The 23,610-nt window shown below is 47.3% G+C and overlaps 3 protein-coding genes across 8 annotated transcripts in view; 2 read left to right on the forward strand and 1 right to left on the reverse strand.

Annotated features, from left to right (window-relative positions):
* The window catches only part of LOC116414584 (cell adhesion molecule 2-like), a 105,790-nt gene that overhangs the window by 41,271 nt on the left and 40,909 nt on the right, over nucleotides 1-23,610 (reverse strand). Inside the window, exon 1 of one of the 5 annotated variants that reach the window (XM_086909111.1) lies at nucleotides 5,667-5,798. The exons of 3 other annotated variants lie outside the window; for them this stretch is intronic. In XM_086909111.1, coding sequence (XP_086765237.1) covers nucleotides 5,667-5,694 — 28 coding nt within the window. In that variant the 5' untranslated portion in view covers nucleotides 5,695-5,798. Of the gene's footprint in view, nucleotides 1-5,666; nucleotides 5,811-23,610 lie in introns of those variants that run through there. One more of the 5 variants, XM_086909116.1, reaches the window with a different exon arrangement.
* Nucleotides 5,060-7,671, forward strand: Rh5 (Rhodopsin 5). The gene is made up of 8 exons (XM_003694840.4): nucleotides 5,060-5,518; nucleotides 5,703-5,894; nucleotides 6,071-6,286; nucleotides 6,356-6,486; nucleotides 6,564-6,736; nucleotides 6,862-7,019; nucleotides 7,093-7,188; nucleotides 7,295-7,671. Exons 1-8 carry the CDS (start codon nucleotides 5,460-5,462, stop codon nucleotides 7,401-7,403), a joined length of 1,134 nt encoding a protein of 377 aa, XP_003694888.1. The 5' UTR covers nucleotides 5,060-5,459; the 3' UTR covers nucleotides 7,404-7,671.
* Lar (tyrosine-protein phosphatase Lar) overlaps nucleotides 15,392-23,610 on the forward strand; it is a 204,905-nt gene continuing 196,686 nt past the window's right edge. For both annotated transcript variants that reach the window (XM_086909097.1, XM_086909103.1), the window contains exon 1: nucleotides 15,392-15,526. The gene's annotated coding sequence lies outside the window, so the exon portion shown is untranslated. The remainder of the gene's footprint in view (nucleotides 15,527-23,610) is intronic.

Here is a 23,610-nt window from a genome sequence, read left to right on the forward strand (position 1 = left end):
TCGAACCAGTATTCGATTTTACCTTACGATTATTTCGTTGTTGTCGGATGGCCGTTGAAGATAACGAAGCTGCACGTATTTCTTTCCTCGGAACGCGGAAATCACGTGTACTTACTTTGCCAACGAGAAAACTTTCCCCGAGATTTTATCCCACCGGCGTCCAACAACGCGATACATCACTTTGCACGTCGCATCGTAGACCGCCTTAGAGACTCGATAAAATAAAATTGCGTTTTATCGGGTGGATCGATAATTGTCGTTCGCTTTTTAAAAATAGAGGAAGAAATAAAAGAGAAAGAATCCTCCTTGCTGCCACGACTTGCTCGACTTTCGACTACTGGAGATGTACACCGCGTCGATCGTTTCTCGATCGAAGAGTTTCACGTGGCGAGACCATACCAGACCAACTTTACCTATTGCAACCCACCAAACCGATGTAATCGCCACAGCCATACGAACGATTGTCACGCCGCTCTGAAATAAACGGATTCGCTGGAAGACGAACGAACGAACGAACGAACGAACGAACGAACGCCAACGCAAAGAAAAAAAACGTGTAACGCTCCTCTTCGAATCGAGCTTCGTTTCACCGAGCAATCCTAAGTGACCCGAGCCCGCATACCGACGACGACGATTCGAAAGGACGATCGATCGAGACGGTGGAAGAGAACCGGCCACGACCCGGACGGAAATTCGTTTCGACACGCGTTCCAAGGCAATTAGACGCGAGATGGTCTTTGACGGTGGAAGAGATGGGGCCGCGATTCCGCAAGATTCCGTGGAAAGAGAGAGAGAGAGAGAGAGAGAGAGGCGCGGAGAAAAGTGGCGGAGTAGCAGAGGCATATAATGGCGAGTATTACGGGCACTTAGTCACTTTTGTGCTTCGGCCGGCATTGTGCTAAGACAAAAGATGGCGAATCCCCGGGAGCGATTCAACTGTCCCACGCGACGAGACAGCGGCGGCGGTGGCGGCGGCACTCGAATAACTACAAGGGGCTGAGGGCAAAATTAAGCCGAGCGGGATGGCGCGGCAATTCGCGACCGTTCACAAACACTCCTTCCTTTCGTTCGTTACCCGTGTATCTCGCGTTGCACGCCTCGTACGTAAATGGAGCGTACCCTCTTTCTTCTTCTTCTTCCTTCGCGCGTGTCCGCAGCTCTGAAAGCTCCGATACGCATTGTGCCGGTTCCCCCTTTGTTATCTTTTTCCACGGTATGCTCGAGAGCTCGTTTTCGTTCGACCGCCACCACAATACTCCCCGCTCCTCCTCCCCGAATTCGTTACGCTCCCAGACCTTGGTTAGACCTTACCTTTCCTAATTATTTTTCACCTCTCCTCCCGTTTCTCGTCTACCATTTTCCACTCACAGCTTTGGATCGGGATAATTTTTCTCTTCTCTCTCTCTCTCTCTCTTTAAACATTTCCAAGATCTTGGGGAAATTCGCAAATTCGCAAGGGGAGATGGTCCGTCCCCGAGGTTTGCAATTTTCGACGAATCCAAGAGCGGAGGAATCGAGAGAAAAGGGAGGACGAACTAAAGTTATAGAGAAATAGGCGGAACGATTCGGAAGACCACTCGGTCGCGGCCTCTTTCATCTCCGACATCAAAAGGCAATTCCTCAAATTATGGAGATTTTTCCGAAGAATTTCGCGAAATCGACGGTATTCTACCCTCCCCCAATACCCTGCGCTCTTTGTCGGAATAAACGGGTTGGGGATCGAAGGAGAGTGGAGAGAGAGGGAGAGAATAGAGACGGAAACGAGGCCGAGAAGAAAGACGAGAAAGAGAGAGAGAGAGAGAGAAGTCAAGGCTTGAAAGAACAAATGAGAGGTTATTTCAGCCACTAGACGTATGTACATATATTCGGTATCCCCGTCTCAATCATCGATCCGACTTTGCATTTTCACCGCGAACCTCGTAGTTTCCCGTTAAACCGTAACCGTTTCTTCTTCTTCTTCTCTCTCTCTCTCTCTCTCTCTCTCTCCCTCCATCCATCCCTTTTATCCTCTCGGCCGAACACGGAGATAAAGAGATCACCGGTCTTGAAAATAACCAACCAGATAAGATACGGGAGAGCAACGACGATCGTCTTAATCCACTCGCCATTATTTGCAATTTGAACGTGTCGAAACTTTCGCATCGTCGGGAAAAAAGGAAAAAACGTAATTTAAAAGGAAAAAAGGATAAACCGCGAAATAACCCCCCCCCCCGCCCCCGTTCTTTTCCATCCAATTGATAAGCCGATGTCGCTTCGTTTCCAACTGATCTCTCCTTTCTTTCAAAACGACCGCCGCTTTTATCCGTGGCTAGCCTCTGGTGTTTCGCGACACGATACGCTTCGCCTCTCCGTTGCTCGCGAACAAAAGAGCGGTGGGAAGGACGGTGGAAACATATATATACATATATGGGTGATATCGGGGAAACGGAATCGGGCAAGTATCGCGCGTTTAACACGGTTTATTTATTATATTACGCATACGCGAGACGGGAATCTTGGCCGTCTCTCCTTCCTTTCTTTCGCGACGGTGGCGACGCGTGACGTGCGATCGGTGATGAAGAGAGAGAGAGAGAGAGAAGAAAAAGAGAGAACGCGGTATCCTTCGAACCGTGTAAAAATTCGTCCCGCGCTGCTAGCATCGGCAATGTAATCGGATCTCGATTTAGCGGTGAATCGCGAGACGTGTTGTATTCCTCGGGGATAGGGGACGATTAACGGAGATGCCGAATTGATTTCGCCGTAACGAGAGGAGAATTCTCGGGTGGAGGAGTTGAGGAGGGAAGGGAGGGGCTCCTCCTCGTTTCGGTAAACCCAACGACTCGACTCGTGGGACGAGATTTGAATAATCGTGATGGCTCTTGAATAGGAAAAAGAGTGTCAATCTGCGCGTTCTGTGCACGGAACGGAAGTTTCTCGAACGAGCGCGCATCGAAAGCAACGGAGGTGGATACAGGAGGATGGAACGCAAGGACGGGTACCATTAGAGGCGACGAAGATGGAGAACGAGGACGATCCGGTGGCGGCTGCCCAATTAGCGTTAATCCTTGTTAATCCGCGTCTCTCCAATCTGCATTCCTTTGTTCTTCGTTCGGGCCGCCAAGCGGCCCGACTATCGCCCCCGCAGTTTACGACCGGAATATTTCGAGTTAGCAGCCAAGGGACGAGGAGAGGCAAAGCCGTACACGCTCGAGTTTCCACGTCGATCCGTCGTTCGTGCAAGAGCGCGAGAAACACAGAAGGAAAAGGAGGGGGCGACGTATCGATCGATCAACTCGACGACGAGAAAATATCCGGTGTACCCGAATAATCGAAATTTCGCGGCAAAATGTCAACGAAATGGTAAAAAAAAGGACGACCACCACCCTCTAAGTAGATAGAGAAAGGATAGAGCGAAAAGTTGTAAACTCGGGATCGTAAAGATCGTTTGAAAGATCGATGAAGAGATATAGGAGAAAAAGGGAAGAGGAGGAGGAGGAGGAGAAGCATTTGTGGACGGTGTAGAAATATTCGTTCGTTCCGCATCGAACTCTGATCGACGAATCTTGCGCGTCGTCCGTATGAATGGCCGACGAAACGACGAAACGTCGCAAAACTGTTGGAATACGCGGCTTGAAATGAAAAGTACGGTGGTTGCACACCCGTGTATACCCACGGTAGGAGGGGGAGGGGGTATACGAGAGGGACAAAGGAGCCGGGACAAGGAGAACGATCAATGAGAAATGACGAACGCGAGCGTGGATGGGGCGAAAGATGGAGGGAAGGAAATACGGGGAGAAAGAGAAGGAAAGGAGAAAACGGCGTCACCGGTCGCTCCGCTCACATTGTTACCATAATCGGCCTCGGTTGGGCCCATTGTTTGTCATTCAATTTTCCCGCTGGATTTTCACCGCTGACAATGGGAGGAACGCTTTATAAGTCGCGGGAATTACATGGGCGAACAAAGCTCGTAAATATATCCGTTGAATCGTGAAAAACGTCCTGTCGCTCTTTCTCTCGGTCCGCTCGCGACACCCCCCCCCCCGCTCTCCCCGTATCCCCTTGGTGATCCTCTCCCGCTCGTCACCACCTCGCCCTCGTCCCTTCTTTCGTCGCGGCGGGAAACGCGGCGACTGTATCTTTTCGCACGGACGAGCTTATATCGGGGAGGACAAGCGTCGTCCTCGTCGTCGACCGATAGGAGGCAACGTACCAGCCAGCCGGCTAACCGGGCAACGGCGGATGGAAAACGCAACGGATACCGCGCCAACGGACCAGCGCCGCCCATTCTCGTAAATCAGTGGAATTCCGCCTCCGTTCCGGGACAATTTTATGATTTAATCCGGTGAATGCGCCAAGGCTGTGTGCGGTCGCGCTAGCTTCGAAAGCTCCGAGAGTTGGCGATATACCGGCTGCACTTGCCGAGATGAATTTCGCACGCCGCCAAATGGTGACCGCGCGTAAAAATGGTTTGCGGCGGCCGACGGGCGGCGGATGGTGAATGGCGTGGGGTGGTCGGTAGGGGGAGAGGAGGGTAGAGACGCACGCTGCGTGAAATTTCAGGAGGGCGCTCTGACCGACGCGCGTCGCCATTCCTCCGAATTTTCGATCGGTTCGAGAGGGCATTATTCGGTTAAACCGATAACAAAACGGGCCCTTGATTACGAGATTGACAGCCACGCGCGTCCGATCGATCGTATATATACACCACCCTTTCTCTCTCTCTCTCTCTCTCTCTGCCTCTCCACTCTTCGTAATTTACCTCCCTCCCTCCCTCCCTCCCCATATCAATTTTTCGAACAATGCGCGGACGACAAGCACCGCATGGTCGGCCACCATCATCGACGCGTCTTGTCCACGTCTCTTTCCCCATCTTCGTTTCCTCCACAGCCTTGATCGGAGATTAAAGAAAATGTCGCAAAAGAGCGCGAGCGTGCGAGATCGGTTCGCGTGACCAACTAGACTCAGCTAAACAAAAGGTTTCTCCTATTCGTAAATCGCAAATCGAATTAAGCTCTCAACTGGCACGCCATTCCTGATCACGAATCGTCGTACGTATAAAAGGAAAGGATCTCGATAAACCGAGTCAAGTGAGTTGCGGAACGTATTCACGACCTCTCATCACCGCGCCTCACTTCAGATCGTGCGCGTTATACCTTTTTTATTTCCCAGTGCGGTGTTTCATCCAAACTTTTCACTTTTTCCCCGTACTATCTTCGCATCTCTCTCTCTCTCTCTCTCTCTCTCTGTCTCTCTCTTTCTTCCTTCCTTCCTTCCTTCCTTCCTTCCTTCTCTCCCCCCTTCCTTCCTTCCTTCCCTTCTATTCTATTCATCGTGTTCGTGAACAACGTTCGCCATCGATCGATCGATCAAATCGTTCGAAAGATATCGGCTTCGACGTTCTATCGTCGAGATATCGGGTAATCCGTGCCAGCTGCGATTTATACCGATCTCCCATACCGATCGTAAACAACCGTGCCGGGATGTTATTGCATAATAAGACCCTCGCCGGTAAAGCGTTGGCTTTCGTCGCTGAGGAAGGGTGCGTACACGTACGATCTCATCCTCCCAATTTTTTTCACACAATTTTCCACGCAACAACTACTACGTGATCCTTTCTTTGGCAAACAACGTTTTTTAACGTTTCGCGTAGCGTTTAACGTTAAAACATATAGATGATAAATACATACAAATACGTTTGTTGATTTCATTCACCATTCATTCAGGTATGTTCCGTCGATGCGAGAAAGATTTTTGGGATGGAACGTACCACCGGAACATTCGGATCTTGTGCATCCTCATTGGAGAGCATTCCCAGCACCTGGAAAACATTTTCACATCGGACTAGCGCTCATCTATTCGATGCTGCTGGTAATGTCCCTCGTGGGCAATTGTTGCGTCATATGGATATTTAGCACGTAAGTTTGAAATTTAATCGGCGACGCTACGATTCGAGTAGTTCATTGTAGTGCTGCCCCCCCTCGAGAAACCGTGGAATCCACGGGCGACGAACGCACAGTGTACCGACTGTCGTTATACGGGCGCATCGTATTTACCGATTGTAACCGAAACCATTTCGATTCGTTGTTTTCAGATCGAAATCACTGAGGACCCCTTCGAACATGTTTATAGTTAGCCTGGCGATATTCGATATAATAATGGCTTTTGAAATGCCAATGCTTGTGATAAGCAGTTTTATGGAACGTATGATCGGCTGGGAAATCGGATGCGACGTCTACTCCGTGTTTGGGTCGGTTTCTGGCATGGGACAAGCTATTACCAACGCTGCCATCGCATTTGACCGATACAGGTTATATTCCGTTTCGTCATCGTCATCGCTATTTACGGGTCGAGATACCGAATCCTCTCTTTCTTGCAGAACCATTTCGTGTCCGATCGATGGACGACTCAACTCGAAACAAGCCGCGATAATCATCGCTTTCACGTGGTTCTGGGTGACACCGTTCACCGCTTTACCGCTGCTAAAAGTGTGGGGCCGATACACTACCGGTAACAACTTTCACTTCTCTTCTCTCGAAAACGATCGATCCGTACTTTTGCCTTATGCCTCGCTCTAACCATTCCAGAGGGCTTTCTCACCACTTGCTCGTTCGATTTTCTTACGGACGACGAGGATACGAAGGTCTTCGTCACGTGTATTTTCATTTGGTCTTACGTGATTCCTCTCATTTTTATCATAACATTTTATTCTCGATTACTCGGCTCTATTCGCAATCACGAAAAAATGCTACGAGAACAGGTACGAATTTTCAATTCAATTTCTTATACAATTATCAACTATTCCTCGCGTAATAATATTATTATATGTATGAAACGAAACTCCTACTAAGCTAAAATAAATCGTTTATTATTCGTGCTTTGTAGGCAAAGAAAATGAACGTGAAGTCGTTAGTATCGAATCAAGACAAGGAGAGAAGCGCCGAAGTGAGAATCGCAAAAGTCGCATTTACCATATTTTTCCTTTTCCTTTTAGCTTGGACACCGTACGCAACCGTTGCTTTGATAGGAGTATACGGCAATCGGTAATTATCGCATTTCGTTGAAAATCCTAAGTTTTTTTCGTGGCGTAACGATGGATATATGTTCTCGCTCCAGGGAACTTTTAACGCCCGTATCTACAATGTTACCTGCCGTATTCGCCAAAACAGTATCTTGTATCGATCCATGGATTTACGCGATCAATCATCCGAGGTAATTAATTCGTCGCGATATCCTCCTCGACAAGAGATACAAAACGAAACGAAATCATGTCTCTCTCACTATCTATCTATCTATCTATCTATCTATCCCTGAACAGGTATCGACAAGAATTACAAAAACGATGCAAATGGATGGGCATTCACGAACCGGATACGTCTTCTGACGCTACATCTGCCCAAACTGAGAAAATCAAAACGGACGAATAAATCGAACGAATTCTAAAAAAAAAAAAAAAACCTTGAAGCGCTTATATAGGTTGTTTTTTTCGATATATTTGATCGAGGTCGCGCATCAAACAAGTGCAACCTTGATTTTGCGTTTTTGATTCTAACTCTTATATCGATAAATATGTAAGATTTAAGATTTTATGTAATTATACGAATATGGAATTGTATAAAAATACAATCGTAGTGATCTGGTGCACCGATAATAACGATTGTACTCTTATTATTAAAGCATTGTTAAACAGCAAAACGTTTCGTTTATTCTATTCCTTTTTCCCCCGCCGCCGCGCGTTTTCCACGCATTCCCGCGTTTTTCGTCACGCGCATCGTATTCATTCCCTTTTTTTTTACCCCTTTTCCTTGTGCCACCATCACTAACCGTTACGACTACACGTATATATAACTTTTTATATTTTATTTTTCCGTTTTCGAACGATTTCACTTTCACGTTGCAACACGTATATACAACACGATGAAAATTAACCCTCTTCCGTAACGTAACCTCCCGATCCGAACGCCATGTTGACGTTAATTGAAACTCGAAATGCGCGTAAAAGGATGCGCAATAACCTGCGCAGAATACGGCGCAGAAGGTAGAAAGCGCGTTAAAGCGAATTAGTAATAGCCGCGACAAGAGCATCGAACGATTTCTCTCGTCGAGATCGAGAAAACGGGGAAAAATGTACAAATTAATTAGAGAATAAAAATCCCCTTTTTGAGATACAATCGATCTTTATCGCTCTTACGAGATTTTTAATCGAACAAAGAAAGTCTTTCTTTTTAATCATTACAAAGCTTTCTCCCCTCCTGCCCTTCCCCGCGACATGTAAACTTTCGTTTCTTTTTATCTTTTGGCGCATAGAGGAGAGGGGAGAAAGAGAGAGAAGAAAGTACTTCTCGCCGGCGCTTGTTACGAGAAAATTGAGAGGATCTTGTTACATTCTCGTTATCTCGATCCCCTTAACTCTTTTTAGAATGTCCGTTCTTAAGATTCTCAGCAGGAGGATATTTTACGAGAGAGAGAGAGAGGCGAGGAAATTATTTTATTACGTTAGATTCGCATTTAAGATTTTTTATTTCCAAATACGCGGGGACGGAATTTCGACGGAAGGGATGGGCGCTTTGCCCCGTGGCAAAATTCGGCTCAACAATTCGAGAATTCGAGAACAGCGAGAGGATATCGATGAAGCGACAACGTTCGAATAATAGTCTTTATCGTTACGGTTGCGAAGATTCGTGGAGAAAGACGATTACGCGGGCGCAAAATGCAACGGCGAAAGTTTAGTCCCGGCGCTACCCGTTTGTGAATTGTGTAGTAGGTACTCTTAACCGTGTAGCAGAGCAGTACAACACACTCGTAGCTCGCGTGGCTCCCCGGACAGTAGGCGGAGTCAACGGATAGCCCGACAGTTCGGTTAATATGCAGTTAGTACGTCATTTGTTTCTCGCCGTTCGCTGGGCTTATCGTAATCTCTGACGTCATAACCTCCTCCTCCTCCTCCTCCTCCCCCGCGTTAGCACCGCTTAACTCACAAATCGACGAGTTCGCGGATTTTCCGGACACGGGGCATTAAGCGAGGACATCGGGAGAGAAAAATATTTTCCCGCCTATTCTCCCTTGCCTTTTATCCCGAATTTCAATCGATTCACAGATATGATCGTAACCTCGACCGATTTACACAATCCACGCGACTTTCACGCGTGAGTGAAGTGAAGTTTGAAACGGGCGAGTGGAAAAACGAAACGAAACAGCGGGAGAAAGAGATTGCGAGAGAGCAAAGAAAGGGAAGAAGAAGAATTTGGCGTAGAGTGTGAGAAGAAAAAACGAATAGAAAGAAACGAGAGTTTTCGGTTCGGTTCGGCAATGAGAGGAGGAGGATTCTGGCTTCGAAGAAATCCTTGATTAGATGTTCTCGTCAAAGGAATCCTTCGTTTTCTCAGAAAAATCGAAGGAGGAGGAGGAGGAAGAAAAAAAAATGGATCGCAGCAGGGGGGTGGAGGAGCGAGGGAAGGAATCGCGAATAGAGGCGTGGAGGAGGGGAGAAGGAATCGGTTTGGGGAGCGAATTAAAAATTGTTCCAGTCTGCGAACATGGAAGAATCGTGGAAGAAGTGGGGGGAAAAAAGAAAAAAGGGAAGAATAAGGCGGCGTTTTAATCGAACAGGTCTTGGAAGGGATTGCGCCCGCCGATCCGGGGATGGGTGGGTGGAAGGGAAGGGATCCTCGGTTTAAGATACATCCCATCCTATTTCCTGAGGTCGCACCAAGTGACGACCAGTTATGGATGTTGAAAATTCAATTACGCGGGATTTATGGCTGCCGACGGTGGGATATATTTATTGTCGTAGCATCTCATTCTGACCCCTCCCTCCTCACCCCCGCATCACGGGAAATCACGTTCGATATCTAATATCGGTTGCAAATACTAACGCTCCGTTTCCCAAGTTTTCCTCCTTTTCGATTCGAAAAGCGCAAATTTTTTTTTTTTTTTTATATATATATATATTTCCTTTAACCGAAACGTTGTCACGCGAAAAGGATGATTGGAAGGAAGGACGGGTCTGAGAATTATCCGTGTTACGGACAGTTCGGGTATTAACGGGAGGACGGACAGGTGTTTTATAGCGGTTAGATGCTTCGTTTTACAAGATCGTTCTTTTTAAAGCTGTCTTAATACCGGTTAAAGCACGAGGTAATAAACTCCAAAGTGCTCATTAAGGAAGGCTATACATAAGTCTTTTTCCTGTTCATCGTAGCGCAAGATGTATATTAACAAGAGCGATAAATTTTATCCTTATCGTTACTGTTTCGTTACCTTTTTTCCTCTCTCTCTCTCTTACTCTCTTTTCCTTTTATTCCCGATCGGAAAATTCGACGAAGAGAAGAGGAGAGAGGGAGGGAGGGGGGGAGTGGGATCTTCGGACGGACGGCCGTTTGCCACGACTATTATTCACCGGGAATATGATCGGCTCGCCTTTTCAAAACGGAATCGGAACGAATCGCGACTTTGCGTCCCTATTCGAATCGCGTATTTCACTCGAAACGTCAAACGGAATTCAGTTATAAAACTTCCGTTCGAATTCGCTTACCCAACCGGCCCCATCTTATCTCATCGGCACGGCGAAACGATTTATCTCCGATCCCGCGAAATCTTTGATGCATCCGTTTTATCCGTTACTCGGCCGAATACACTTCAAAACGAGAAACGTGTATTATTACCATATATTCTCTTCTTCGCTCGTTCATCGAGGTCTATCTAAAATTTGAAACGTTGAATTTTCCGTGGGGAGGGGAGGAACGAAGGAAGAAATAAAATTTAGAGTGGAAGCCGCGTAAAGAAGGCGGTGGGGAGAGGGAAGCTCGTCCGACTGTAGGGAATTACACGGAGAGAGAGAGAGAGAGAGAGAGAGAGAGAAAAGTTGAAGAGATGAAGGAAGGAAAAAAAAGGGGGGAAAAATTGTTGAAAGCGGTTAAGAGTATTAGCGTGAAAGTGCGAGGGACGTAAGAAGCGCGCGTGTATTTACGAAAACGGCGCGGCGCGGAAACGCACAATGGGGATCGAAAACGGATCAGGATCAGTTTTAGAAGCGAATTCGATAAAAGAGAGAGAAGGGAGGAGGAGGAGAGAGAGAGAGAGAGAGAGTTTCGCGACGATTAGATAGAGATACTGTGGGTTAAAGGCTTTCGAAAGAGGGAGAGAGAGGGAGAGGGGCGAGGAGCGGGAAGGGAAAACAGGTGAACGAGTTAAATCGGAGGGACGGTAGAGAAAGAGAGGGTGATTAAAGTGGAAAGAGCAAGTTGGCCGAGTGTGATGCAGCGTGGACAATAGTTGGCCGTCGTCGAGGGGTTGGAGAAAGGTTGGAGAGAAAGCTGCCAACTCTCTCTCCCACCGAGGCGAAATACTAAAGCGAGCTTAAGTGCGTTGCCATAGGGACCGGTTGGAGGCGAGAGAGGAAGGGAGGGAAGGGGGAAGAGAAGGTCGTCCCGTCTACGCCGCACAGTTTCCGAAATACGCTAAACCGGTCGGAAGTAGCCGACGACGAGTCTCGAGATTCCCTCGTTTTTCGCCCGACCACGCCATTCTCAACGAGAATTCCATTCCCTTTCCCTCGTTCGAAAAGAAACACGAGAATCCATAACGTGGTATCTCCGATCATCGATCACGTCGCGTACGCGTCGATCTTTCGAGCGCACACCTTTTTCTCGATTCCATCTTTTTCTTTGTACGCGCGTACAGTAACGGATCCGAGGCAAGATGGAATGTTGGATCGAATTACGGCCTCCGCCGTTTAAATGGCGCGGTACGGTATCGGCCGATTATTTATTATTTGAAGCGCATGCCGTCTCACGTCCGTAACAATACTTCCGTAAAGTCCGTAATTTGCATCTCGTTGCAGATGTATTCCGTGTATCAGCTCGCTGCCACGCTCGTTAAACGAGTTTCCCTTCTCCTCCTCGTTCCTCTCTCCCTCCCTCTTATCCACCTCGACGGCATTCCTTTTTCCATCCCTACCGATGATTCAACCATTTCTCTCGCGCTAGTCGATGCGCACGGGAAAAATAAAAACTTGATTATTCGCTTCACGATTTGCTCGGTCGTAATTGCGAGTGACGTTCCACTTCGATCGAGATAAGCGATAGAACGGTAGTTTCGAATGGAAAGAAAATTCGCGCCGGAAAATCGAGTTAGACTCCGCTCGCAAAACCGTCCTTTCGAATATTCCACGATTAATACAATAAGATATAACGCAATATTTCCGCGTCGAAATATTCGATCGAGATCTTTCCTCGATCTCGAGGGTCTTTTCGCGGAAGAGGCGGAAAAAAAAAAAAAAAAAAGAAAAGATAACGTTTTCGTCCCCCGCTCGAGTCGATACTCGGCCGGGTTTTTTTAAACAACAACCGTAATTCGTTCCTTCTTTTCGATTTCACTCTCGAGCGTCTCGATTCTCCTCCTCCGATCGAGCTCTTTAAAGAACGGAAAGCTCCGGCTACAAGGGTTGGAAAATAGCGGAGAGGAGGTGGAAGATGATCGGACGGAAACTAGGCAACCTCGACCAGCTGCAATACCGCGATACACAAACTTATCGGCGAAACTCGTGAAACTTTCACGAGGGCTCAGGAATTTCAAGATGGCGAATATTCGCATACCGGATTAGGAGAAAGAAAATTGAGATCTGGCGCAGCTAGTTCGGCGAGGTAATTTTGATCCGCAAGAGGCAAGATATCCGAACCACCGCTCGGATCGTTTCGTATTTAAAACGCATTACGACGATCATCGACGACTCGATTCGCGGTTGGAGGGAGGGAAAAAAAAAAAAAAAAGAAGAAAATGAAAAAAAAGAAAAGATAGTAATTCCTAATTAGCGCGCGATAAAATTAACGGTGATTCGTTTCGCGCGTAATTCCAATTGTAAATGGCACTGATTAATTAGGTCGACCATCTGACAATTCGATGTGAGGAAATTCGAGCTTGGTCACGATAATGAGCCGTATTAATTACAAACGTTGCACCGGCGTTAATTACTCAAGTAGCGCGATAGCGTGTATACGTTTCCATTTGCATCATTCCCCCGTTTTACATATTATATAAAACTACTAAAGCGCGTCCCTCGTTTTCGTCCAAAGGATCAACAACAATTTTTCAACGATACAACGACCACCACGTAAACATTCGTCTTTTACCAGCTCTTTATCTCCTCCTCCTCCTCCTCCTCCTCCTCCTTTTTCCCATCTCCACTCCTTCTTTCGATCTACGTCAACGCGGTTGGTGAAATTTTTACCTTTTGTCGGATTAAATTTCCTTTCTCTATCGAGGAGGAGGAGGAGGAGGAAGAATATCGTATAATGCCACGCTTATTTCCTCCTTCCAGGCACAAAATTGCGATATGAAAATTTCTTTCATTTTTTTCTCCTCAAATTTAAGATTCCATCCGGTCAATCGAGCAATTCCGATACGACACGAATTAACGGTATTCCTTAAAAATCCAGATATAATAAATACGATAACGAAGAGTCGAGGAAGGGAGGAAGGAAGAAGAAAAAGAGAATAAAGGGAGAGCGGTCGGATATTCGTATTGGTTTTCTCGGGTTAAATCGAAAATTGGGGAAGAAAAAGTGAGAAGGAGTAAGGGGATATGAACGCGGAATCGATTCCATTATTTGTAATAGCGAGTAAACGATCGGTGTACAGCGTTTGCTAATATAGAAGGAGGGGGGGAGGAAGAAAAGGAGGAAAATAGCGCGGAAATACGAATGTCGCGGGCCCGCCAGGTTACGGTTGAATAATGACCGTTGCAGAAGAAAAAGTATTATAGCTGTTGGCGGCCGCGCTCAGCTTTCTCCCCTGCAAACCACGTTCCCTATATCACTCGCCTTTTGTCGATGCCATCCGCTAACGAGAAGCGATAACGAAACCATCTTATCCAAATCTTTTCCCCCATTCCCTCCCCCCCCTCTCGATTGTGATATCCTCACACGACCGCATCGAACAAGCCTCCTCCTCTCCGACCATTCGTTCGATCGAATTTATTGAAAATCGTCGCGGTTATAACGAGAGAACAGGGAAGAGGAGTGCGAGCGAATAAGCGCGTTACGCGTTTTTCCATGTCCACGCGTTCACGTACGAACGATGAAAGTTGAAACGAACTTACCCGGCCTACCCTAAAAGTTAGCGCTGAAAACTCGTGAAACCGGATTTACCGATTAAACGTACGAATATAATTTGGCCCGATTTGATTGCCACGGCTTTCCACGGCCGCGCGCAACTTTCTTTTTTACCCTTGTTCCCGTTATATCCGCGAGCAGAGAATTTATACGTATACACGAATCTGGCGCGAGCGTCTGATAAAGCTCAAGTGCACTTATATATTTTTAAAGCGGGATGTATTTCGCGAGGTGACGCGAAACAGGGGCGGCGTTATATATTTTTCGGAATATTTTTTTTTTCGAGAGAGCACGAGCTTTTTCGCAAAGATCGCGTTTGGAAAAATACGCGCGCGTGGTGACGCGTGGAAAAAAAAAAATATCGAGAAGCCGCTTAAATGACACGCGTAAACAACTTTTTCCCACCGACGAACCTCGTCGTTTCCTCGAAGAGAGAGAGAGAGAGAGAAGGAAAACAGGATACAAAGTATAGGAAGAATAGGAGGACCGTAAGTAAAAAACCTGCACCTCGTTATTTGGCGGGGATGGAAAACGGGTATCGAGGAAGGCCGCGAGCGAAGAGGCGTGGGAGCTTTTCCAACCACCATTTCCATGGCGGCGAATGTTGTTGAAATCGAGTTACATAGGCGAAGAAAAGACTGGAAGGAAGAAGGGTCTCGAATAGGCGAACGCTTCCCTCGATGGGATTTTGATTCCGCGAGAATTTTCTTGACCACCCTTTATAGGTGCGACACGGGGCAACTATGTACCACTTACACGCGCGCACACACACGCACACACACACAGAGAATAAGCAAGGGAACGAGGAGAGGCAGAGCATGCGCTCGGGTATCGCAAATGTACGAGGTTCGGTTCTCGCTTTAGTCGAACCCCGGTAACGGTAGGGGTAGAACGCGCTCGGACGACTATCCGACAACGTGCTCGCCGCAAGACAAGGGATACTTGGTCGGTGAGCGACGACGAGGCCTCCCCTCCCCCCCCTCCCCGCTCGCGTTATAACCGCGTCGTGGACATGTTTCACAGAATCGAGCAGCATGTCTCGCCCTTGCAATAACGACACCTTCCATTCCCGTGGATCCGTAATCATCGTCGTTGGCGAACACGTATCTCCAAATTCGGATGAAACGGCGTGCATACAGCCGTGAGGAGCGGACACACGGTTTTCCAAATAAATACATTCGCGCCAAAGATTTCGATCGATAATTATTGGTGGCAGTGGTGCGATATCTAGATCGGTGATAGTGGTGATAGTGGTGGTTGGTGTTGGTGCGAGTGGTGGTGGTGGTGGTGGTGGTGGTGGTGGTGGTGAGATCAGTGTTAGTGCGAGGTGGTGGCACGTGAACCTTTGGCCAACGCGTTCGAACGATGCGGTAAATCTTTCCATTACCCTTTCGAACGCACCGAACGCATCCTCTTCTCTTTCTACTCTTCTAAAACAGGTGAGCGAGAATATGTATTTTTTTTCGCATTTTTTTAAGGACTCGTTTTAATATACGTGTATATATATATAGGGAACGAAAACACTTATTTTCTCCGATCTATAAAATCTTTCGATTTATCGGTTGTTGGAGTATAATTAGAAATGTCAAGCGAGACGAGGTCTCGTTAAACACGGTAATACGAAGCGACTACACGTCCGTTTAGGGAGTAGTGGTATGGCCACGCGTAAAATCGTTCCAACTCGTTAACGAGTCCAAGAACTCTTAACAATGTTACGTTGTTTCACCGCAAGCTTGAGATTATAAGAGACGAATTTTCGAGAACGCTTGAAATTTGTCAACCGATCGTTTATTAAGAAATTTTATTGTAGCTTTAAAATTTCGATTATTGAAAAAAGAAAAAAAAAAAAAAAAAGAAAGGAAACACGTCCCGTCGAGAGGAAGAAACGATCACGCACGATCGGGATCAACGATGATTCAAGCACAGTCGTAATAATTGACGAAATATGACTCGAATTCCAAATTTGGAATTCTTGGTTCTCGATATTTTAGGGATCATCGGTTCGAATCTGTTTCGAATCTTGACAACAATCTTGGATCCCGAGCAAAGACCCAGGGAACACAGATTTCCGTGACCTTTCGGAATTCGGTAGTTGCACGGGATAAGTAAAGGACCGATGTTAATTAGGAAGGAACGCTCGATTCCCTGGACGCGCGAGTATCGTTTCGAACGAGCTATTCCCCCGTTGCTTTCGGCTTATTTAGCTTCTAGGCTTTCGGGTCGCTTCTCGGGAGATTTATCAAAGCTCCACTTTTTCACCAACGAAGCGACACCCGTTTTTAACGGTCGATCGAAAAAGTATACGCCTATGGTCGATACGATATTCGAACGAGAAAAAAAAAATTCGATCAGATTTTTTTCCTACTTTCGTGGAAAAAAGTTCTTTTTTTTTTTTCTAACTTTTGACTCTTTCTTAAAAACTTCTCGAGATATATTTTGCAAAATGTACAAACTTTATACTTTATTTTCGAGATATTTCGCTTCTTTTTTGAACATTTTTCAAACTTTTTTTTTTTTTTTTTTCCCCCTTTCTCAACTATTCGCTTTTTCCCCTATCTTCTCTTTCATATTTGCTCTTTTTCCCGAAATGTTTTTATTTTCCACGATTGCACAGTTTTTGTATACTTTATGTATCCGTTTTAACATCGAACCCATGTATCTCTTTCCACCTAATTTTTCCACGATGCACTACTTTTAAGGAAACAAACGTGAAACGCAAACGGAATCCGCGATGCGTTTCACGAAGGAAAGGTCTCATTTTAAATTTTTTACGATTACGATTATAATCATCGAACGACGAAGCCGAACGTACGAAGGCCAAGGAGCGCATCAAGATCGAAAGAGGTGCAGATCGATTATCGGACGCGCTCCATTTCGCAACAAATGTTTAGCCGCTTTTAGACGACGGAGGAAGAAAATTGAAAGGATGGACGAGAGGTCGGTGAACGAAAAACGGATGGAAATGAAATTTGATTGGCGCGTCGAAACAGGGGGCGAGGTGTAGCGAGGGGCCGACATTAATCTCATCGACGAAATGCCGAAGGTGATTACGAGGGTGGATCGACTCGGTGGCCGTTGCTCGCGAACCACGATCGAGGGTAACTCGGGCGGAAACGTTTCGCGTTGGCGGAGGGTGAGAACGAAAGGGAAACGGAGAGCGGAGGATAGCGGAGGGCTATCGGTGTTGGCGCGGCGCGCGCGTGAAACCAGGCTGCTCGTTGGTGGTAGGCGACGGCAAACAGTTTCAGGAATGCGTGGCGTGTGTTTCGAGCGCGCTGATATGATTTACGAATCGCTTCCTACGACCCGACTATCCACTCGTGGTTTAACTCTACCCACCACCACCGCCATCGCCGCTAAATGTTTCGCTCCTCCGAAACGTTGCCCTCCCCCTCGCCTCCCCTCCCAATCCCAGTGTCCAAGATTTACCGAGCTTACGTGACCTTTCGCCCGCGAAATTAGGCCGATTCATCATAGGCTGGGCGAATGCTTACGCAGGGATGCACCTCTCTCTCTCTCTCTCTCCCTATTCATCGTCCTCCGACACCATACACGCGCGTCCATTCACTCGCAATCCATCGATCCTTCCTCCCTTTATCGATCCCTCCTATTCAACGATTCATCGACCATACCGCGGTTCAATTCTTGCTAAATCTCTTAATTCAAGACCTCGTTTCCGAACGAATTTTAAAAATACGCATTCTCTCTCTCTCTCTCTTTCGTAAAACGATCCGTGTTAATTACGTAACGTAGAGGCAAGCGCGCCACTCACGTAGCAATTCTCAACCTTTTGATGATAATTTGCCCTCGTTCTTTTTTTCTTCCTTTCGCTTCTCGACTTCGACTTTCGTCTCGTTTCTCGACTGAACGGTAAGCGGTTTTAATCGTATTGTCGGCCGGCGTTAAACGGGTGGATTAGGAAATTTCGAGGAGCTTCGATTCGGAGCGGGGTGACAAAAAAAATGAAATATAACTTTACCAATTTGTTTAATTAATTACTTTTAATATCGTAGATTGTATTATTCCGCGAGTAGCGAGCGCGATACAACGATGGGGAGGGGGGGGGGTTAGCGATCGCATCGAAAACTGTGTCGACCAGACCGCTCGATATCGGTGAATACGGGGTGATATTCGAGCGAGCAAGCCTGCTTTCGCCGCATTAATTTTATTATCAATGTTTCCCGTTAAACTTTTGTAATTCCCGTGTAATCATTGTATCGATCGATGTCGTTCACGAACTCGTTTTCCTTCCCTCTCTTTCTTCCTCTCTTTCTTTCTTTCCTCCCCTCCACGAATCGATCGCACATCGATATCTCGCGACGATATTTTTTTTTTTCCCAGTCCGCTCCGATTCCCAAAATTACGACGCGACGACACTTTCATAGTCGAACACGAGACGAGATATTTATCGGGGCGCGGAATCGAGCGATCGTTCGTCTCGGGTAAAGCACAAAACTGGGTAAACTAAGTTGTTGGGGCAGATTCGGGAGGAGGAGTACACGGTTTACCAATGACAAATGTTGCTCGCTTTCGTTTCCCTTTCGCCAGATGCTCCGATACCGTGAAATCTCCTTTGCCCGTGCATTTCGCGCTTCCCTCATTTTCCTTCTCGGGGAGGATCCTCTTCCACCCCGCTTCTTTGCTCTTTGCTCTCCTCGACCTTTTCCCGCTTTAACGCTCGGTGAATTTTTCAGCATTCAGCTGCTGGCTGGTCGAGTACGAGTTTGTCCAATTCTCCCTCTCTCTCTCTCTCTCTCTCTCTCTCTCCGGGGAACAGCCTTGAGGCTTTGCCCCGTTTCTTCGGCTTTCGAGAGAACGCTCTCTCCGCCCAAACTTCTGATCGCTTCTTTCCTCCTCTCTCTCTCTCTCTCTCTCTCTCTCTCTCTCTCTCTCTCTCTCTCTCTCTCTCTCTCTCTCTCTCTCTCTCTCTTTAAGTCGATTTTAGAGAAACCGACTGGTATCGCGTCGATACTTGGTAACGTTTACGATACGACGAGGAATCGTGGAGGACGATTTCGCTTATATCCATTTTCCGACTCGATTGTCGTTCATTTATCGAAACGAAACTCGGCCCCTTACTCGCCTCGCTTACTTACGCTCGCGCTCGAGTCGACGATACTCGAGTACACGAGCATCGTCGTTCGATAAACGCGGGTGTTAGTAAACATGGGAAACCTACAAACCGGGTTCTCCGCCAGGAGAACTTCTACGACTATCGTTAGTGTCCACGTATGAATATGTAATAGGTGGAAACACGGCGTACACAGGCACGCGACGTCTCTCTTGTACGTCGTTTTCTCTTAAACCGTTTCCGCGAGCACGTAAGCTGAAACAAACATTTCGCGCGTCCCGTTTTCAAATCCGAGAGAGAAAGAGAGAGAGAGAGAGAGAGAGAGAGAGAAATAAAAAGGGGGAAAAAATAACCAACCGCTATTCGCGCTGTCGTTTACTAGGCAGCGGGGAGGGAGGGAGGAGGAAATACGTAGAATAGAAAATACGAGTCCCTTACTTTTTCCAAAAAAAAAAAAAAAAAAAGAGAAAAAAAGAGAGGGGGGAAAAAAAAAGATGGAAAAATGGTCGGGCGTGCGAATAAAGGAGGAATCGAGCGAGCGAAACGAAAGTAGCGTGGCGAGGGATGAAAGAGTGGTCGTAAGAGAAGAGGGATAGGAATAAATATACACGGATGGATAGGTGGATGGAGGGGAGGGATAGGCGAAAGTGGGGAAGGAGAAAGAAAGGGACGCGCGAGAGAGGCTCTCGACCCTCCTCCTTTGCGGTCCTCGCGTACGATGCACCACACCAGCCGGGGGAGGGGGGAGGGGAGGGGAGAGAGAGGGAAGCATTGTTCGAGTCGTCACAATGGTGGAACAAAACCTCAACCGGAGGATCGAACTCTACTCCAAACCCCGACGACTCCCTCCCCGTCGCTCTTTTCCCTCCACGAATCAACCCCGCTTCTTCTCTTGGCTCTTCGTAACAGCCAACCAACCTATCCCCCCCCCCCCTGTCGAGGACGTGCCGCTTCTCCGCGCTTTCCCATCCATGCTCGCCACGCGAGCTATCGTTTTTTCGAACGACGAGAGCGGAGAGTGGAGGAAAGATGCGAGGACCGTCGACGATGATCCTCGCGATAAAAAGAAGAAAAAAATTCCCTTTCGCGGAAATATAAATCGATTCGCGTAGTTCGAGATTAGGTCGGAATAATCCAAGTTAACGGAACCGAACGTCGAACGATTTGGGGGAAGCGCGGTTTTGCGGTATCTTCTCGTCGAAACCGATGCGATTCCGAGATTACGCTTCGATATATAAACCCGAAACCTTGCACTTGACCCCAGTTTCTAGCGGTTTTAAGTTCTCGAACGGACCTCCCTCTCCTTTAACCGACAATCGATGATTATTTCCAATTCGAAAGGAATTTCAGATCTCGATTTTCGACGATCGAACGCGTGAAATCGTGAAGAATAAAAAAAGAAATCGAGTATCGTCGCGGAAAAAACGTAAATCCTCCTCGTAAATCTTTTACAGCTCTTCGGGAAGGAATATTTTTTTTTCCATCGACGCTCGAGAGGACGTCTCATTGGATTATATCGACTTTTCTCTCTCTCTCTCTCTCTCTCTCTCTCTTCTTCTTTCCACCTGTGCAAAATTTCGCGAAAACGTGGAGACAAGGAGGGAGAATTTCCGAGGCAAGAATCGAATCGGGCGCGTGGAAAACACGTCCAGTGGGAAGACGCTTTTGCTTCTGCTACGACATGCATATACACGTTATATAAAAAAACCGTATTTCTATCGTCGGTCGGGAGAAGTTGATTTTACGGGATAACGAGCGTAGCTATTGCGGGCTGCGATGTTTTACTCGGTCGCCTAAAGTGACTTCGTAAATCACTGGGGAGCGGGTTGTGCTCCTCGGTCATTATACCAAATTTACGCGTTCTGTACAACCTCTACGGAGTTCGAGTTGTGCTGGAATCGTTGAAAATTCCTCCACCCTCCTTCCTGTGATCGAAACAAAAACCGGCAGATATCGGTTTCGAACCGTCCCGCCGACCGACTGTTCTCGATGACGCGCGGATACCGGGCAAAGTTTCGCGCTAGTCCCGCGATTAATTCGACCGATTATACGGCATTAAATCGCAATGCACCGTATAATACCGGGCCGTTTCGCTCCCGCTATAATACGGGTTAAGTCCAGGCAACGAGTTCGACGGTGCGAACGAACACGCGTACCAAATGTCACCGAGAATTCACCTACCGCTGAAATCGCGCAACATTGTACCGATGATTCTCGTTTTCACTCCCTCTCTCTCTCTCTCTCTCTCTCTCTCTGTTCACCTTTCGCCAACAGTCCAGTCGAGTGGCCTGTGTACAGTTAACGCCATTTCCCAACAGCGTTTCCATTCCCTCCACTCTTTCTCCGTCCATCGGTGGATATGTACCGTGGGGGCCGCGATACGAAATAGCGTTTCGGATAGAACGCGAAAAATCGTTCTCGATCGAGAACGCGGGCAAACATCGGAACGAATCAGGGAGAAATGTTAATTGCATTATAAAATTCAATAACGAAGGGGCCGATGACAAAGGCCATTGCGACAAGTAATGGGGCCGTCTTAGGGAAAAACTGGTGGAATATTATTATACTGCATCATAGTCACTCGCAAGCCGGAGAGAAAAATGTTTTGCATCTGCATCTGACCGAGGGTATGATATAAGTAATGGTCGCGCAAATTTCCTTTGGGGCAATGCGTCGCTATCGCGCTTCTCGTCGAGTGACACGCGACTTTCTTATCGCGGAGCGAAACACACCGATGTTTCTCTCTCTCTCTCTCTCTCTCTCTGCCCATACATCGGAAAAAAGAGAAAGGCGGCGACCGAAATAACAGGGAACGAGGACCGTTTTCCTCCGAATAAATTATTTCTTCGTCTCTGTTTATCCGCGACCAATATAATTCAGCGTGGATAAAAATGGGTATAATTGGGAAGGATCGATCTCCCCACTTGCCCGTCCCACGACGCGATCGCGATTCAATATAGAATAGAAATGTGGCGAGAGTACAACACGCATGCGCACGAGTCGAGGAGTGCAAAATTTTTTCGCGCGTCCCAAGATACATTACACGATTATTAATGGAAAGCGCGCGTTATTCGAAATCCGGGGCGCGATAAGGCGAGATTAGGGAGGTGCAAGGGCCCGAGAAGAAAATATTAGAAGCGGCGTTCGAGAGGGTAAAGTCCGCTCCATTACCATCCTCTAAATCACGGGCGTAACGTTTTTGGGACGGTGCTAACTCCGATGGGGCGCTCCGATGTTTTTGGCCTCATTAGTAGCCGTCTCTCGGCTTGATGTGGTACACGGAAAAGGGTCCTGAGAGGGCGCGAGAGAGGGCGGGGGTAAGAGGAGCGAGAAGAGGTCGAGAAGAGAAGTCGTTGCCGCGAGAGACGTAGGGAGTTGGTGGAGCAAAGGAGAGAAGGAGGGGGAGGGGAGGGTGGGGGGGAGCTGTAGCAGAGGATACCGACAGTGGCTGCGATTAATATTCCCCGGTTCTAGCAGGAGTTCCGTCGTATCCGCGTCGTACGGCAACCTCTCCCCTCCCCTCCCTCCGCGTTTGCACTTTGAGTCGTAGCCGCAGCAATCCCCTGCCACCTTTCCAGTCACCGCTGCCCTTTTCCAGATCCGCATTACGCTCGATACCCCACCGTCTCTCCTTCTTTCCATTTCCGACAAACGTATCGCTGTGTCAAAATTTCCATCCTTCGCTAAACTGCCCGCCCATTTCTCACTATCCCTGCCGCGCCACGATGATTCATCCACGGCGAATCGATCGAGAAAGACGAATTTACGAATCTCTACACGATATTTCGTGACAATTCGATATGCGATTACTCGTTCTCCTCGAACAAAGAGAAAACCGAAGAGAGAAAGAGAAAAAAGTTGGTTGAAATTTTCGCCGAGAGAGGAAAATACTGGAACTAGACAATTTACTGGTGCTAAAATTATCATCAAAGAAAAGTACGAATATACTTTGAGACGCAAAAAAAAAAAAAAAGAAAAGAAAAGAAAAGAAAGAAAAATGAAACGCGACCGAAATATCGAAAGGATTCTAATTTCATGCTCGCGTCGTCCGACGATAGGGAAGAAATCGAATCCAATCCGACGCGAATCGTCGTTGTAAGATGAAATCGGAGTTAAACGCGAGCTGAGCTATCGGACGTGTAGATTCGAGTGGTGGGCCGAACGGCGCGGCGCACCCATTTTCCGATAGCTAATTACCGTGGATATGCAAGCGCATCCGTTGCAAACGCGTGCGCTATCGCATATACGCGCGATACGCTTATCCACGATGGTTCGATATGCGCCAGAAACGATGAACGCCTCGCTTACCGAACCCGCTGCTGCTCCAGGTCTCCGCTCGAAATCCAAAAAAAAAAAAAAAAAAAAAAAAAAAAAAAAAGAAAAAAGAAAAAAAAGAAAGGAAAAAAAAAAACGTATTTTTACATCGCACCGTTCTCCGCTGTGCAAACAATT

The sequence above is a fragment of the Apis florea genome, unplaced genomic scaffold, assembly GCF_048593485.1.
Source record: "Apis florea isolate Af1SG1 unplaced genomic scaffold, ASM4859348v1 contig_3081_pilon, whole genome shotgun sequence".
NCBI classification, from domain to species: domain Eukaryota; kingdom Metazoa; phylum Arthropoda; class Insecta; order Hymenoptera; family Apidae; genus Apis; species Apis florea.

What these genes read in the sequence shown, in the direction of transcription:
- Rh5 (XM_003694840.4), top strand. Translation starts at nt 5,460, where the DNA reads ATGTTATTGCATAATAAGACCCTCGCCGGTAAAGCGTTGGCTTTCGTC. An exon ending in ATAGGAGTATACGGCAATCG is followed by an intron (nt 7,020 to 7,092) that starts GTAATTATCGCA and finishes TTCTCGCTCCAG; the next exon opens with GGAACTTTTAACGCCCGTAT. An exon ending in TACGCGATCAATCATCCGAG is followed by an intron (nt 7,189 to 7,294) that starts GTAATTAATTCG and finishes ATCCCTGAACAG; the next exon opens with GTATCGACAAGAATTACAAA.